We start from the raw sequence: 17,619 nt of genomic DNA, 5'->3' as shown, positions 1-17,619 counted from the left end.
CTTGGATAAAACACGTATTAATATTAATATTACACGTTTTGGTGTGTAGCATCGCTGAGTATTTTAACGAGTTGTGCCCCATGGACTAGTCAAAATACGGCACACCTTGTTAAAATACTAACCGATACTACACACAAAAACGTCTAATAAGATAAATATATAATAAAAGGAATCCAAACTTATTGTTATTGCTTGTAAAAAGGGATTGAGAAACTCAAAACTTGCGGCTGAAACATTTGCAAAACACTTGGGGGATGAAATTGTTTTGAATTACCATCTAACATAGCAAAGTTTGGTGCTAAAAACTGCTTGTTAAGAAAATTCATTTTCCCTAATTTTCACCAAATAATTTGTAAGAGGTTCGGCATTAGAGGCGATAAATTCACAGGAAAGTTTATCATTAAAACGGACATGTATCACTTCTAATTATAACAAGGCGTAAGTTTTTCATCGCTTCATTTTCTCAGCCTTACTTCTAAAGATAAACAGTGTAGGGTCAGGCATACTTGCGTTTAGACGCCATTATTCATGTGCTCGAAGTACTTGTAATAAAACTGGAATTTTAGTCCATTTTTATCTAAAACCAAGACAAATACTGATTTTTTTTTCTCTGGAGACGAACTAATTCTGAAAGAAAAATTATTCCCTTAATTTTCACCTAGAATTCTGTGAAAGGCTCTACATTGAGGGCGATGGATTTACTAAAAAAGTTTTGCATATTAGAGGGTTACTTTATTTTTTGTTCGACTTAAGCGTAAATTTTCTACCTCTTTTTTTCGCCATGTTTCTAAAATACACAGTCTATGGTCAGACATCTTGGCGTCCAGACACCAATTATTCAAAACCCGAAGCAACTGTGATTAAATTTGTAATTTTAGTCCTTTTTATTTAAAACTTGGTCAATTCAAGGCCTCTCTTTATTCCTCAAGAGACTTATTCTGTTATGCAGTCCCTTTGATATACTGCTACGGCCTTTCATTGGCCGTGAAAATGCCAAACGCGACTATCTATCCGAAGACGACGTCAAAGTGGTTTTACATTATTGCTGTTTATACCAGTGAATATCATTTTAAATAAGTTTCATCGGAGAGAAAACCAAAGATAACAAGATAATAGCGATAAAAAAGGGAATCAAATTAATTCGACAACTTGCTGATGATTCCGGATTGAGATCCGAACAAACATCTAAAACATGTAACAAATTTCAAATTGTGATAATGCTATCTTTGAAAGTGAAATGTGATCATCGCAGTAAATTTCCAATTTAAGCAATTGGAAAGAAGAAGCCTGAAAAAAAAATCAGGGCCTCAACGGGATTCGAACCCGTGACCTCCGCGATACCGGTGCGATGCTCTACCAACTGAGCTATGAAGCCACACATTGGGAGCGAGGTCAATTTATTGAGTTCATATCTTCCCGTGCAGTGAAATGATGTGGAGTTTATATGAAACAATTCATATTTGTACTGCGGTTGTAGATGAAAGTGAAATGTGATCATCGCAGTAAATTTCCAATTTAAGCAATTGGAAAGAAGAAGCCTGAAAAAAAATCAGGGCTTCAACGGGATTCGAACCCGTGACCTCCGCGATACCGGTGCGATGCTCTACCAACTGAGCTATGAAGCCACACATTGGGAGCGAGGTCAATTTATTGAGTTCATATCTTCCCGTGCAGTGAAATGATGTGGAGTTTATATGAAATAATTCATATTTGTACTGCGGTTGTAGATGAAAGTGAAATGTGATCATCGCAGTAAATTTACTGCGATGATCACATTTCACTTTCATCTACAACCGCAGTACAAATATGAATTATTTCATATAAACTCCACATCATTTCACTGCACGGGAAGATATGAACTCAATAAATTGACCTCGCTCCCAATGTGTGGCTTCATAGCTCAGTTGGTAGAGCATCGCACCGGTATCGCGGAGGTCACGGGTTCGAATCCCGTTGAAGCCCTGATTTTTTTTCAGGCTTCTTCTTTCCAATTGCTTAAATTGGAAATTTACTGCGATGATCACATTTCACTTTCATCTACAACCGCAGTACAAATATGAATTATTTCATATAAACTCCACAATGCTATCTTTATGGGTTAGTAACGACTCAAAATGAAGTGTGGATTTATCAATAATGAGGTGGGAACCTACGAAGAGTTATACTAAAACTTACCTTATGATCCAAGAGCTGTGTATATGAGACAAAACTCCCATAGAAAAATGTATTTTAACATGGGATTCGTAACCCATAGCTTAGCCGGAAGAGTCCCGCGCCGATCAATATTGAATGTAAACTTCTTAAACGTGCGCTTTCGATTCGTATCGCGTAGAGATCTTTCGAATTCTTAGATCACGACCACCGTGGACGAAGTTTTTCCTTTTCTTTTTGATCATTTCATTTTTGTTTCATCGTTGACTTTCTCCTTTAGCTGGTACTAACGTCCTGCTCTCAAAAAAAATACAGACGACTTTCCTCTCAAGAAACTTTAATTACCTAGCTTATTTCTGATAAAGATAGGGTGTTGAAATTGGCAAAAGTTGTAAATTTAATATGTTCAAATATACAGCCGACAGAGAAGACACTCGTTCGAACAATAACACTGTTAAAATGCAGTGACTAGATATTGTTATTTAAGGCATATCTACGTCTTCCTCTTTGTTTTGTTTTATTTGTTTGTTTTGTTTTTGTGACGAGAGACTTTCAAGAAGAAACAGGGTGTTCTTCACACTGTCAAGACATCAAAGATTTTGGGCAAAGGCTAGAATAATATCAGAAATGTTGTGTGTTCTTGATGGCTGCCTACCCTACAACTATTTTTTTTTTTTTGTCTTAATCTTTGGAGACAAACATGGTTGTTAACGAAACAAATACTGTATTTCCTTTAATAACCACCCACGCTTGAATAAGTGCCTTCCCCCAAACAGTGGCCCACCACCAAGGCCAAAAGGATAAATACCCGCACCCTCCAATAAGTGCCCTAACCCTCCCCCCTCCCACCTCACTTTCTCAAACAAATTGGTGGGGATGCAAAAAGAAACCTGCTTGCATTGCCAGTATATTAATACATTTTAAATAACGTCCGGGCACTTATTAGAGGAAATAGTGTATACTGCAATTACATTCCAACGTTGGACTTGCACCAATACTGGTTGATGAGTAAGAAAGTGCATTGAAAACTGAATTCATGAAAAGATGAAGATGATGAGTTAAGGGATTTTCCCATGGTTAAACATTCTTTTCAAATATTTGAACGGCAGATTTAAGCCTTAAGAAAATTAAAAAGTCTTTGAGAGTACTTTTGTCGACTAAAACGCGGATTTGCACCATCATCAAGTTAGGACATCACACACCATGCAACAGTTTCATCTACCTACCATAATGAACATCAGACGGAAGTCATTAGAACGCATTTGAATTTTCACATTTTTTATGAGAGAGAAAGCCTCTCCAATTTAATTCGAAACCCATATCGCCAAGGTTTTATTCTGTATTCATTCTCGGTCCCTTTATGATTAAGTTAACGAAATAGAAGAAACCATCTCTTTAACAGGCCACTACAATTGGCTATAACCTAATTTAGAGCCAATGAACATCGGGTTCTCTCAGACAGTTGGAAACTGAAAGTCTATTGTACCACCAACTTGCGCGACGTTTTGTTGTTGAGTGAAAACAGATTTTGAGTTGTTGAGTTACAAGAAATACCAGCATGTAAATATAAATGAAAATATTTTACTCAAACTATTGGGAGGAAGCCTCTGCAATTTAATTAGAAATCCGTATCGCCAAGGTTTTGTTCTATTTCCTTTTCAGTCCCTTTATGATTAAGTGAACGAAGAAGAAGATACCATCCCTTTGACAGGCCGCTACAATTTCTCAAACAAACTAGCGGGGATGCAAAAAAAAACACCTGCTCATATTGCCAATATATAAATGAACTTTAAATAAGCACAGGGGCTTATTCGGGGAAAGAGTGTATACCGCAGTTACATACGAACGTTGGACTTGAAGCAATACAGGTTGATGAATCAGAAAGCGAATTGAAAACTGAATTCATGAAGAGATGAAGATGGTGAGTTAAGGGATTTTCCTATAATTAAACATTCTTTTCAAATATCTGAACGGCAAATTTAAGCCTTGGCAAAATTTTATCTTTTAATTTACCTTACCGCTCCTTGTCAAAGCGTTAAAAGCGTTTGAGAGTACTTTTGTGGACTAAAACGCGGATTTGTACCATCATCAAATTAGGACGTTGCTGCACCATGCAACAATTTCATCTACCCACCATAATGAATATTATATGAGAGTCATTAGAACGCATTAGAATTTTCAAATTTTCTAGGGAGAAAGCCTCTGTAATTTAATTAGAAACCCATATCGCCAAGGTTCTGTTCTGTTTACGTTTTCAGTCCCTTCCTGATTAAGTAAACGAAAGCGAAGAAACCATGTCTTTAACAGGCCGCTACAATTGGCCAGAATCTAATTTAGAGCCAATGAACCCCGAGTTCTCTCAGACAGTTGGAAGCTGTTAGTCTATTGTACCAGCAAATTGCGCAGCGTTTCGTTGTTAAGTGAAAACAGATTCGAGTTGCTGCAGCACATACAACTTGAGTGCGACTTAAATGGGAAACTTAAAGCGCAAGCAAAGCTAAACTTCACCAAGTGCCTTACCTATACATCATGTCTGCTGATTTCAAGCGCTATCTCATTTCCGTTCTCTTGCCTTCTATTTTCACAGCAGCAAACTGTTCTCCAGGTAAATGTTTTATCACATCCTTTGTTTTATTCAAGTTTTTCTTAGATTTTTTTCCATGTTCCCTTAATACTTCTAGATCCCTTACGCCCTACATGAGGCGGGCCTTTCTACGAGTAGAAATGAAAACCAAAAGCACGCCCAAAGTTTTTCCAAAGGCTGTTCTTCCCAAAACATCATGACGATGAAGATTATTCAAGCTGTCTCAATTTATTCCGAAACGATTACACCTCCAAGCGATTAGATATTTTGTACATAAAACCACTTTTTATCTTGATACAATCACTTACACCGTTTGAATGTAATCCGTTGCGATTAAAAGATGTTAACAGTTAATTACTTTGTTTTTTTTTTTTTTTTTTTTTAACACTTGCGGTTAAAATTTGTCAGTATTTTCGTTTTTCGTTTTACAATTAGCCCTATTGAGACCTGAGGCCTCCTATAAGGAATTATTTGAACTTTCCTCAATGTGCCTCAGATTAAAAGCTATTTAGAATACCATGTTTATTGATTGTAATGTGTAGTCCGCAGAAGGTGAAAAAAATCGCCTCTTAATATGCAAATACCTAAACGGTCTTTCAAAGCATTCAATTTCTTGTTTACCTTCGAACATAGCGATGCTGGTTAACAAACAGAGCGGGTAGGTCCATGCCAAAATTAAAGCAGCCGCTCGTTCAGAGCTGTTTTCCTCGAGATTGCATCAATATTTTCTGTGCAGTAGCAAAGACGTTGAACTTCCAATGCAGTTGAGCAAATCAAGTTGGCGTCGATTGCATCAAAGGATAGAGAAGAAGCTAGTTAAATTTGTGCCTGGTTCTATATTTAGTTTACTAAAAAAGGCGCATGTGGCAACACGAGGAATATTTCCCCTTCACTGTTACTACACAATAATGATTTTCATGTATTCAAAGTCGTTTAAGATATTATTGTTTACATTTATAATAAGCCGGCCAAAACACGTTCAGCAGAATATCAAATAGTTCGTCGCACGAGTGGGTGGAAATGCTGTACACGTAAGGGTAAGAACTGGAAATTAAAGCCAGTTTTATATGCCTGAAGTTCCCACTCTAAAAGGATGACCACCATAGTTCCTCCCGTAAATCATCGATAATGTCTTCCAATTTCCGTTTGATCTCTATATTATAACTCAGGAAAAACTGTTTTTCGGGTAAGATTTTTTTAATTTCCGCGATGACGTATAACTTTGTTTACTAGTAGGTCTCAGTACGGTGACAGATTTATAACTAACGGTAAAAATTTTGGCTTTGTTAAGGCTTCCATTTAATTTCTTTCCGCCAAGTCTAAAACATTGAACTTTTACAGTTAACTTTGTTTACGACTGACGGATAACATCTGTCAGTTCTACGCCCAATGGCTGCATTAATTTGCGGTTAACTAGTCGACCAAGCGACTTGGTCGCTTGGTCGACTAATTCGATTATTCGAACCATTCCAAAAAAGGATTCTGACTGGCTTATTGTAGCGTGCTTAATGAGAGTAGAGAGCATGCTGACGACACTGTTGTTCGCTTTTGACATAAACATTGTTTTGACTGATTGTAATGCGTGGGGAATTTAACGGATTCTTTACTTATTTTATTGGGAGACCACTTCGTTTAAAATAATTCTTTCAGGTCCAGTTTATCTTAATTCGGCACAAACGGTTTGAATATCAGTGTGCGTATCATTTAGGAAATTCCATTTACCTTTTACCATACAACAGTATGGATATGAAAAGTGTCGTGGAACTGGCTAACGTGTAACACGGCTGCATAATTACAACTGTTATTTATCAGTTTTTTTTATGATAGCATATCAGACCACAGAATAATGTGACAAAACTTTATTATGGCAATCGAAAGGCAAATTATTGCTGAACAGATCAGCTTCTAAGCAAATATGTATACTTGTATAATATTGTAGACGTGTATAAACTAAGACAGAACAGTTGACATACGAAATAGTTTGACAGCCAATGGTTTAACCGGCGACAGCCTAATTTCTACTGTTTCAGGCATACGTTAAATGGCCAGAACTTTTATAATCGTGCTTCGCATCATGTATTCTGTTTCTGTCTCCCTTCTTTTATTGGAGCTCTGCTTTACGATACCTAAGGCTGTCAGGTCACAAGGTTCATTTCAGTATGACCCATATCCAATTCATGTTTACCTTTGGTTTGAGTTATCGTTACTTTTTGGGAAACGTTATATTCAACTTAGAAGAATTCGCCATTAGGTTAGAAAATTAGTTTTATCACTTATATCTAATGAAGAAATGTTAAAATCTGGGAGACTTGGGAGAAAGTTGTGGAAACCCGAGATACTGTCGAGGGTTTGTATATCTCTTTCCTTTCAAAGACTTTCTACTAGATAGGAATAAAATAGGCGAAGAAAGAAGTCTAACACTATTGATAATTAAATGTCACTTATCACCAAAAGCAGTCGTATGACGTTTAATGTATTAATTATTTCCATTTCAAAGACGTCTGCATCGCAGACCAGTGTCGCAATGTGGAGTTTGGGCCTGAGAAAGCATTTGAAGGGAAACGCCTCGTAAACCATACAATTCGCACCGCAGAAATAACAATTTCCAGGTTCTGTGAAAACTTGTGTTATATGGAGCCCGACTGTGTCAGCATTAAGCTTTATGCACGAGCAGATGGAAATGGAAACTATAAATGTGAACTGAACAATGCTACTCATGAAGGACACGAAAAAAAGTTGATAGAACAAGAAATGTATTCTTATCACGCATCTGAGGTAGATATAACTTTCAATTTAAGATTTAGATTGGTTTACTTTGTTTATTTTTTTAAGACCCTTAGTCTCATGTTTACCTTTAGTTTCGAACTTGAGTTGTTTTCACCCTTTCAAGACATTAGCGGTAATATTGTGTCTGTGTTCTTTACCAAAATCTTCTCAAAGACAAAGCATTTCAAAGTTATTGGAGAAATATAGAAATAGGAGAACAACTATGATGACAAGGATAACGATGACGATGTTGATGACGGTAGCGGTGTGGTTGACTATTAGATGATAAAAATGATTATAATGATAATAATAACAATGACAATGGTCTGTTTCTTCTGTCAGAGCAATTGCGTTCAAAATCCTTGTAAGAACAATGCTGCTTGTCAAAGCGGATTTACTAAGAAAGGTTATCGGTGTCTGTGTACCGCTGGATTTGAGGGTCCGATTTGCGAAAGAGGTAAACACAACTTTAATGTTGATATTTTGAGACCTTCAGTTTAACAACAACGAGGAAAAACTTTACCGCTGCTTGTTAAATGGGTCGCACGGAATAACAGAGCTTTTGCGTCCTTGAGTTGCTTAAACCACTCTTACTAGCCAGTAAAAACCGAAGCGCAACAGGGCTTTGTTGCGGTCTCTTCACCAACACAACTCAAAGGCGAATTTTTGGTTTTTTGCCTTATCTTCTCGTCATCTCCCTTCTCCTTATTCGTCATCACATATCTTCTGCTGAGCTGCACTGAAAGTGGACAGAAAAAATAGTAAATGAGCTTTCCGGATTAAAAGAAAAAAAAGGATATCACTGTTTTGAAGCTTATCAGTACTGTTTGTGACTTACAAGGTAACTGTAGTGACCATGATAAAACAAAAGACTGCGTTTACCATACTAAGAATAGTATGTAAAAGAGGCCTACATTTATTGTCTTTCTTTTTTACAGTTGTTGGTGCTTCCATGTTTTTTTCTTTCTGTACGATAATTTTGTTTTTATTTATTGGTGTATTTTTTTTCTTATTCAGAAATTAATGAATGTGTTCGTGGACTACACAAATGCAGCTCTGATGCGTTTTGCAACAATACTAAAGGTTCATATAATTGCACATGCAAACATGGATTCACGGGAAATGGACGAGAATGTAGAGGTAGACATTGGATTCAAAGCAATTATGTGATGAAAAAATGAAGCTTACATCTGTAAATTATCAACAAAGGAATCGTAACTTACATCTCGATTCTCTCAGCAGAAAAATACATAGTGAAACTGAACGCAGGCAGAGATACATGTAGACAAAATCACATTGAAAAAAATTACTCTTGATAATGAAAGGTTTTTCGCACCAAATGGAATCAATCCGCTGATCACTGTTTCTTAGTTTCATTCATCTTTTGTTGCACAGACTGTCTAATGGCTACAGGAATCTATTTGATATTCTTAACAACAAGTATCAATGCTGCACAAATCAAATGCGAATATCAGGTAATGCTGCTGACCTTTTAAATTATTGATGTGTTTCCGTAATTATTTGTCGGCTTTATATCTACAGACATCGATGAGTGTGTTGCAAGGTCACACTCTTGCAGCCCTGATGCCTATTGCAACAATACCAAGGGGTCTTACAACTGTACATGTAAACTTGGATTCACTGGGAGTGGAAGAGAATGCGAGGGTGAGCGTTACCTTTGGGAATATTGAGCAAAGGAGGATTTTCTAATTTCGAACTTTCTCATGAAATGAGTGAAATGCTAGAAGAGTGTTGCCACACCCACGGACATAAAAAATACAAACCAAAAAATTCTGCCTTCTAACTAAAAAACCAAATAGTACAGGATAAACACCTAAGCGTCTTGCATTCATATAAGTTGCTATTTTTTTAATTGTTCATTTATTTGTCAGTCCATTTTTCCATTATTTTTATTATTTCTTTTGGAGATATCAACGAGTGTCTTAGCGCGCTACACACCTGCAGTCCTCACGCATTTTGCAATAACACAAAAGGGTCATACAGTTGTACATGTAAACATGGACTCGCTGGAAATGGACGAGAGTGTAAAGGTAAACGTTGGGGTCGAAATATAGATGATCCCCTATATACTAGTTGAGAATTTACAGGTATTACAAAGCAAAGACTGCAAGGCAATTTTAAGAATCTTACTACCTTTATCATACTATTTAAGATTACCAAAGGTGCAGGAAAACCACTATTTTTATACATTAAACTAAATATGAAAAATCTGATTGGTTGAGAGCATTCAATAAATGTACAAGAACGCGTAGAGTTGACATGATAACAATATCCGCAGCGGGAATAGCAGTTATCGTTTCGAGTTCACAATCTACTTAATTTTAAGCTCCTCTGGCTAAATAAAAAAAAATATTGTTTTATAAAGATAACAACAATCGATGCTTTCCCGACGTCGCTTTTTATCAATGTTGTATTTGAAGAAAACATACGTGCTACCAAACAAAGTGAAAGAAAACTGAGAACTGCTTTCAGCCACAAAGCAGAGCCTGGAACATGACAAAATTATTCGGTCAGTCAGTCAGACTGGGCTCAATATAGTTTCCCAATGATGGATTAAGATATAGCTAAAATAAATTTACAATTCTCTCTAATCAAAGATATTTTTAAACTTCTTCCAGGAGCTAACTCTTGTAAAGAAATTAATGACATGTAAGTAGAATTGATACTAGGTATTATTTTCATAGTACATCAAATATTTCGCTTGCCTACAATTAGTTTAAGCCATCACGTCACCGAGCTACAAAAATTTTTAAACCATATCCTATACGCGAAGTAGTCCTCCTTTAAACCTTGACTCGTCTTGGTGGAGTTATTACTGCCCTCAAAGAAGAAGTGAAAAATGCCCTTTGTCCTCGGACACCTGTTTACTTGCAGGACAAATAACCGAGCATTGTTGCTATGAAGGCTGTTGTTTATATTACGGAGTTATCAACGCATTTTCCTGAGTGATCAACTTTTCATTTGTGTATTTGTCGGATAATTATCTTTATCGCTCAGTATCTTCGCCATTTTCATCGTAGTTATGATATTTATTTAATAAGCTTTAGTTTTATTTCACTACCATTGTCTACTTCATTTCTTGTTTTCCTTTTTTTTCCTTTTTTATTCAAACGATCAAGTATGAGTGGTATGATTACCCTTCTTGTTGACTCGAAACCATTGTCCGTTTTTTGCCACATGGGAAATTTTGGGTGTGGAGATGGAGGATGGACGCCAGTCATGAAGATTAACGGAAATGAGGTGCATACTGTTAATGAATGATTTATTTCGTATATAGACCCGCTCTCTTTCAAAACATTGCAAATTGCAAACGTGCATGTCACATATGTATGACTTTTGTTTTTCTTCGAGGAGGTAATGCACGAAGAACAGACTTTGTTCAACGTAAATTTCAAAACTTATGGTGTTTATAATGACTTTTGAAAAAGAAAAGTTTAAAAGAATGTATAAATATATCCTAACGTGTTTTCCTCTAGTATCATGTAATAGCTCACACCGTTAAATACTTAGGATTAGTTATCGATTCCTTTATGTTGTGGCATGATCATATTGATTATATTAGAAGTAAAATTAGCAAAAGTCTAAACATAATCGCAAAACTGAAACGATATTTAACAGTTCAATCTCTTCTAAGTCAAGCGTGCACTTGTACATCCTTATTTAACATAGGGCTGCATATTGTGGGGGAATGATTACGAAGTTCAATTGTCTCAGTTGGTAAAGCTACAAAACAAAGCTATGAGAATCATCAACAATGTAACAATTGGTGACCATGTTACTCCCCATTATGTAAGCCTCGGCCTAATTAAGCTTCCTGACATAATTAAATTGAGTACGTGTCAACTATTCTACGGTTTTATTGTAGACAAAAATCTTCTAATTTTACCCTTTCTTTTGTATATGAGATCCATGATTATGCCATGAGAAGTACATCTTCTCAACACCTGAACCCCAGCCTCTTCAGAATAAATAAATTCTTTCCAACAGTTATAGGGTGCTATTATTCGAATGATATTCATATATCTATACGAGAGAAGCCCATTTAAAACCTTTTAAAAGAGCACTTTTCTCACATTACCTTTCCCAGTACTGATTAATGTCTTCCTCTGACCATGTTTTATTTAAATATTTGTTGTTTAAGGTGTGATTCCTATTCCCTCTCTTATATATTGTATCTTACATTTGTATCTTATATCTTACGTCTTATTGTATCGCTTCTTTTTACTGTATGAAAAAATGTAATTTAAGGTAAAGAGTATCTAATTAGCTCGCTATATTGTGCCCTTCTCCACCCTCTTATCTTACTTGTAATTATTCATTAGACTCTAATCTATCGAAATGGAGGAGAAAAAAATAAATACTTATACTAATACTATACAGCTAGATATATGCAGATACACAACAGGAGGCAGAGAGCAAATATTCATCAATTCAGAGAAAACACAAAAATGTATTGTTACTACATTTCAGACCACCTTCCATTATGACTCGCAGTATTGGAGCAATTACGATGAATACAACCGCCCCGGTGGAGAGACTGGGTTTGACAAACAGGAAACAAAGCTACCCACCTACTGGAACACCTCCTTCTCCAAAATATGTCTCCGAATGAAGATCGGCACACAGCTCGGGTTCATTGTCATCAACAAGCAAGCTTACTCTCTGCACTCACTGATTGCTGATGGCCGATACCGCGCCACCTCACTGGGTCGTGAGAAGTGGAAAGATTTGATTGGTTCCCAAGGCTCATTACAGAACAAGTGCAACAAAGAAGGGTTCAATGTCGTTTGTACTAAGAAAGAACATTCTAAAGCCAGAATTAGTATTGTTAGCAACGGCGGGAAAAAGTGTGACTCGTGTGACTCAAGAATCGGATTTGGCACGGGAGGGAGCCCTGACAATTCAAACACGTGCGGTAACGAGGCCGGCGTTTCTCCTGATAATGGATACAAACACATCAAAGCCATGGGATACATCTTGGTACAATAAATATGGCTCAGTTTTCGCAAAAAAACACTTATAACAAGTCTAATAGTCATTATACAGATTTTTCCTGTTTCCTCGGATAGGGACTTATATCCGTGTATAACTTTGGTTTTACCCTAAATCAATCTCTAGCCATTCTTTCTACTAAGTCTAGAAAGGTAAATTTGAGATACCAAGTTGAACATTCTTTCATGTAAAACGGCATATCAAACAGCATTCAAATATTCTGATAACAAAGGTGTCCAACTCGCTTACTTTATCGTAGAAATTATTATTGGCCAATAATGTTTTCTATTATTATCCTAAAATTTCAGAAGGTGTTTCCTTTGAGGAAGAGGTGGACGGGTCAAGATCTCTCCCACTGCATTTGGATTGTTATGTGTATCACTATAAACCTTAAAGGAAATGAACAGCAATGCTTCTGGCCTAAATAAAATTGAAACGATACTTCAATAAAATAGACTAGTTTGTTGCAGTTTTATCTTTCGTTGCCTCCTATGAAATGTACTTGCACAGTTCTGGACTTATCAGCTCATCTAAGATCGGGCGGGGCACTTATTTGCTAACTACCTTGGACAAGCTGCTTATATGTAACAATCTTCCGTAACTAATCTTGTCTCTCCACCACATCGCCCGTTTTACATAGATGCCCCCTTTTCTACGTTCTTTCCTCTCTCCCACTTTTTTTACCCTTTCGTTGCAACTCTCCCACTGATTCTCAGAGCCTTATCCCCCGCTGCTGGTCACCGTTTTCCCTTCCCTCGTGGTCAGACTCTTTTTAAAATGATGTTCTTTGAAATGAAGCCACAAACAATTCTCTTTTTATCGCTTTTCACTTTTTTCATTTTAGTTTTCTCCCGTAGACATAAACATTTCAAACTGAATAAATGGTGCTTTGGGATCACTAAAATGAGAGAAAAAAATCGCTGCAAATTGTCATATTATTTTGTTTTGCTGATATCTTTTTTTGACGCCCAGCCTCAGTACGAGGTTAGCACACATATTCCACTTTTGACCTAGACGGGTGATTTTCCTCCTGCCCTGACTTTTCTCTAGCTAAAAAACCTGCACTGCTCTCTGAACCAATTATGTCTCATCTATTTCGGCCCCCAGGAAGTTTGCTTGTGGTAGCTTTGAAATCTCGATTGGCTCCATCCGATGTTTTCTTATATTCCAATAGGCTGTTGTAATTTCTTTTGTTTTGGTTTTCGACATCCCTCCCATCCACTGAAAAGCTCAAAGCCTTACCTTTCCTATTCTCAGAATCCATTGTCCTCTAAAAGAATTAAACAATTGAAAATGAAAAAACAAACACTTATTAAACCCTTGACTCCTAATAGAGACAAGCACCTAATTTCTCTTACCTTATCACCCCTAGATCAGACATTAAGGTCACTCAAATCAAGGAATTGATCACCAACTAAATCTCTCAGTGGACTGTTAAACTAATTCTCCTCCTTTGCTCCTCAGAAAACATAAAGGATGGTGTGGAAAAAATACATCCTGATTTTAGGGCAGATAGGGTTAACCTTGCAATGGATTGGCATCCCACCCAACGGGAGTTGGAGGCAGATTACAGGAAAACTCTAAGGGCCCTCGTGTAAATAACAGACCCTTAGTTGCTCGACAACAATAAAAGCTAGATAAGCTCTGGCAGGAACAACACTTTTACTTATGAGCTGATGTCACCTTTCACATGATTTCTATTTCTCAGCCGGTTTATGTTATGAGAGCAGTCACAATGGTCCTAAATAGTGTTTTTTCAGCTGCTTAATGTGTATAAATTGAAGTAACCTGGAAGCTAGGGAAAAATCCCAAAGAAAATTTAGCACATAACAGCCTGAAAAATGTTTAACATCAATTTTAGCTAAAAAAAATTAGAAATAAACCTATTAAGGAAAATGCTTACAAGAAATGCAAACATGGAAATATACATGGAAAACATTTCACCCAAACTTTTTACAAGGAGAGAAATGTTGCATTTAGTTATTTTAACTAATAATATCTCATACACCTGTATTATTATCTCTTAAAAGTATAATAACTATGGTAGAGCAAAATTAGTCTATAGCCTCTTCCAACATTCAGGTATAGAATTTTTAAAACTTTCCAAGAACCTACTATTGTAGGTCCCATGTACCCTGTCACTCCCTGGATCGCAGTGTATTTTCTCCCCACCCTTTGCTATACATTTCTTTCAATGTTAGTTCTGAGAAGGTGGTAGTAAATTAAAGATCGCTTTATCATAAGGTTGATAATTTTCTTTACTCTCATCACCTGTTGGTTTAAAAATTTATTGATTCTGTTAAGAGAACCTACTCATTTGTTCTCTTTAAGAGAGCATAGGTGAAGAGGATAACGTAGGATTTTCTAGCATCCAAATTAAACCAGCATTACACCGGTTTTACTTTGCTTCATTAAGTGAATGGTCTACAAAACTCTAGACACCCTCTCAATCAATCAAATATAGTAGCTTAAAACCAATCAAGACTTGATGGTGAACATTTTCCTGCATATCAGACAGTTTGCATGTGTTCAATTTGAGAGTCCATTGCCTTTTTGGGTTATTGTTCTTAGGTCTGACAGGCCCCTGTGATAACCTTTTTGTTGGTTTTTATGTCTTTTAAGTAGAAAGCCCTCAAAAGACTCTAGTTTTGGTTTAAAAGACTTCAAGCAAAGGATGCCATGGACTTAAATCAAACTTGATCTCACAGCCATTGATGATGCTCTCTATCTCCATGCAAGGCCATGAAGTAATAATTTTCATGTAAATCTCATAAGGTTGCAGTTTTAATAAAAATTTGATCATAAAGGGCCAATAAGCTGGAAGTTTATCATGGCTGGCATCTCACTGAAAACAAATTGACCTTAAAACTGTCCTTTTTTAGCAGCACACTGGTCAAAAACTCTGACTGGGTGATCCTAACCTCTTAAAGCCACAGGTCTACTTTCTGAACAGTTGCAGACACCCACACCACAGGCTCTGTAATGATGTTTGCTATCACTTCCCTTGAATTCAGTTTGGCAACAGTTACAGGCTAAAATTTGAGAGTCTGGTACCCAGTATCCTGGCCTTGCTGCTTTAAAGATGAACCCCTTCGGATAAACAATGGCTTTTTTAAACACCCACAGCAGACGGAACAACTTCTGTTACTTTTCTGGCAGCCACTGATCCAAAAGGGTTTTCAGAATACAGACTGTGGTCATCTTGAGGGTGCACAATTTCTTGAGGAACTTCCTCTTCAAGAGCATGGGATAAATCACTGTTCAAACGAGCACAAAATATGTATGTAATATCGAAGAGAAATCAAAACCAAACTCAATCCTTTAACTCACGATGTAATCGTTAATTCTTCCCTTTAGCTGCTACACAATTCTCTCTAAATTAATTACAAGAGTTTGGTGTTAGATCAAGATGAAAACGTATACCTGATATCTTTGTGCACTCTCATTACCTGTTTGCTCGATAACGTATGGACATCATAGATAGAAGTTACATGTTAATCACTTCAGGGAGTTAGGGTTCTGGATTAGTGTTTTACTGTTAATTCATTTCAGAAGACAACCTTACTTTAAGTCTCATGTGGGTTGAGGCTGAGCCTCCACAGTTGACGGTTTTCCAAAACAGCAGTCACACACTCTCACTGGTTTCTCACCCCAGCCTCGTTCTGGAACGGGTTTCTTATTGGTTGAACATGCATCACAGACCCCACCTTCACATGCACGACAGTGGTGCTTAGTCTTTCCATCGCTGAATATTTGACGGCATACCTGACAAGCCTAAAAGATAATACGTAATGACATTTTTTTAACTAATTTGGCTTTTAAATTTGTCTCAACCAAAATTTGGTAAAAAATGACGCAATCTTGAAATTTTTAATAGCTGTTATCTTTCCTGGTTTTGGTTGATTAAAAAACAAGAATTTTTAGGAGTCTACAAGTACAAAGCACAGTTGAAAAAAACTACACGACTGCAGCTAATACTGCCCTGCATTTTCAGTGTAGTGCAGATGATGACATTTAATCTGCTGTGATACTGCCAAGTGAGAGGCTTTGCACGTATGAATAGAGGGGGTAAATTTCACATAAAAGAAGCTGTGGCACTGCGTCAGTGGAGGGTATTACAAGATGATTTAGCCTAATCAACTGAGTTGCTAAGGTAAATTGGCCACTGTAAAGGTTTCATAAGCTGTGTAGATCACAAAAGTCTTTTTCTTTAGTCTATTATTTTTATACAACGACACTGATTACAGTAAAAATTTTTGCGTGCGCTCTGCAATGTAACGTTGCGTAACGTAGCATGTATTTGGAACGTACTGCTCATTGAGACTGTTAGTTTTACTCAATAATTCCGCTTGCGATCATATTTCATATTATATTTCTTGCAATCATATTTTATCGTATGGCACTAAGTGCAGCCTCTTCGCCGTTTGGCAGTAACTCAGCTCTATTTCTTCAGTCTCGCAACAAATGTAAGTTTTGGTACTTTGTATGCTTCATCATTATTTTCGTTGTAATTTTCCTTACTGTATTAAGTTTTAGCGTATTTAGTTTAATTTAAATTGTAATAGGTTTTCCCTCGTTATTTAGTCAACAGTTTTAACCGATCCTACCAACTGGTATCAGAGATTGTTGAAATTGAATGTATCATAAAGATGCGTTAAAAAATGTCTGTATTTATTGCTGAAAGTCGCCCATGGAAGCCACAAGCTGTCATATTGAGCCTTAGACTTCATCGTGTATGACCGTAGTGTACAGTAAGTTCACTGGAAACTGAGCCAAATTTTTTCTTACTTACTATAATTTCAGAATTTGGGACTCAATAATCTTGGACCACTCTGTCTATGATCCAGTTGGTCATTGCCTGCTGGAAGGAGTATTGAAGACTGCTAACTGCATCATCGACATAGTTAATATGATCCAAAATCTGATTAACAATTTTTTCATGTGTTCTCCCAACATTCTGCATGGTTATTATAATGATGGTAAACCAATAGAAAGTGTGTTATAATGCTAAAACAGAACACAGGAATCTGTTTCTCCAAGCAATGTCACAGATTATAATGAATTATTTGGAAAAATTGGCTTAATTGATCGTTGGTGGTCGAGCT

The 17,619-nt window shown here is 36.7% G+C and overlaps 2 protein-coding genes and 1 pseudogene across 2 annotated transcripts; 2 read left to right on the top strand and 1 right to left on the bottom strand.

Moving 5' to 3' along the window:
- The first annotated feature begins 6,686 nt into the window (after positions 1–6,686).
- On the top strand, positions 6,687–9,547 carry LOC149042523 (uncharacterized). The gene is made up of 3 exons (XM_089213123.1): positions 6,687–7,958; positions 8,519–8,641; positions 9,044–9,547. The coding sequence occupies exons 1-3, from the start codon at positions 7,784–7,786 to the stop codon at positions 9,190–9,192; spliced, it is 447 nt and encodes a 148-aa protein (XP_089069249.1). The 5' UTR covers positions 6,687–7,783; the 3' UTR covers positions 9,193–9,547.
- Positions 9,548–10,338: 791 nt separating this feature from the next.
- LOC149042522 (putative skeletal organic matrix protein 5) lies at positions 10,339–13,790 on the top strand. The gene is made up of 2 exons (XM_089213112.1): positions 10,339–10,762; positions 11,993–13,790. Exons 1-2 carry the CDS (start codon positions 10,643–10,645, stop codon positions 12,509–12,511), a joined length of 639 nt encoding a protein of 212 aa, XP_089069238.1. The 5' UTR covers positions 10,339–10,642; the 3' UTR covers positions 12,512–13,790.
- Positions 13,791–15,376: 1,586 nt separating this feature from the next.
- Positions 15,377–17,619, bottom strand: part of LOC149042519 (zinc finger FYVE domain-containing protein 1-like) — a 36,419-nt pseudogene continuing 34,176 nt past the window's right edge.

The sequence above is a fragment of the Pocillopora damicornis genome, chromosome 7 (assembly GCF_964200805.1).
Source record: "Pocillopora damicornis chromosome 7, jaPocDami1.2, whole genome shotgun sequence".
NCBI classification, from domain to species: domain Eukaryota; kingdom Metazoa; phylum Cnidaria; class Anthozoa; order Scleractinia; family Pocilloporidae; genus Pocillopora; species Pocillopora damicornis.
The sequence above is the reverse complement of the archived record's forward strand: the minus strand, read 5'-3'. Positions and strand labels throughout refer to the sequence as shown.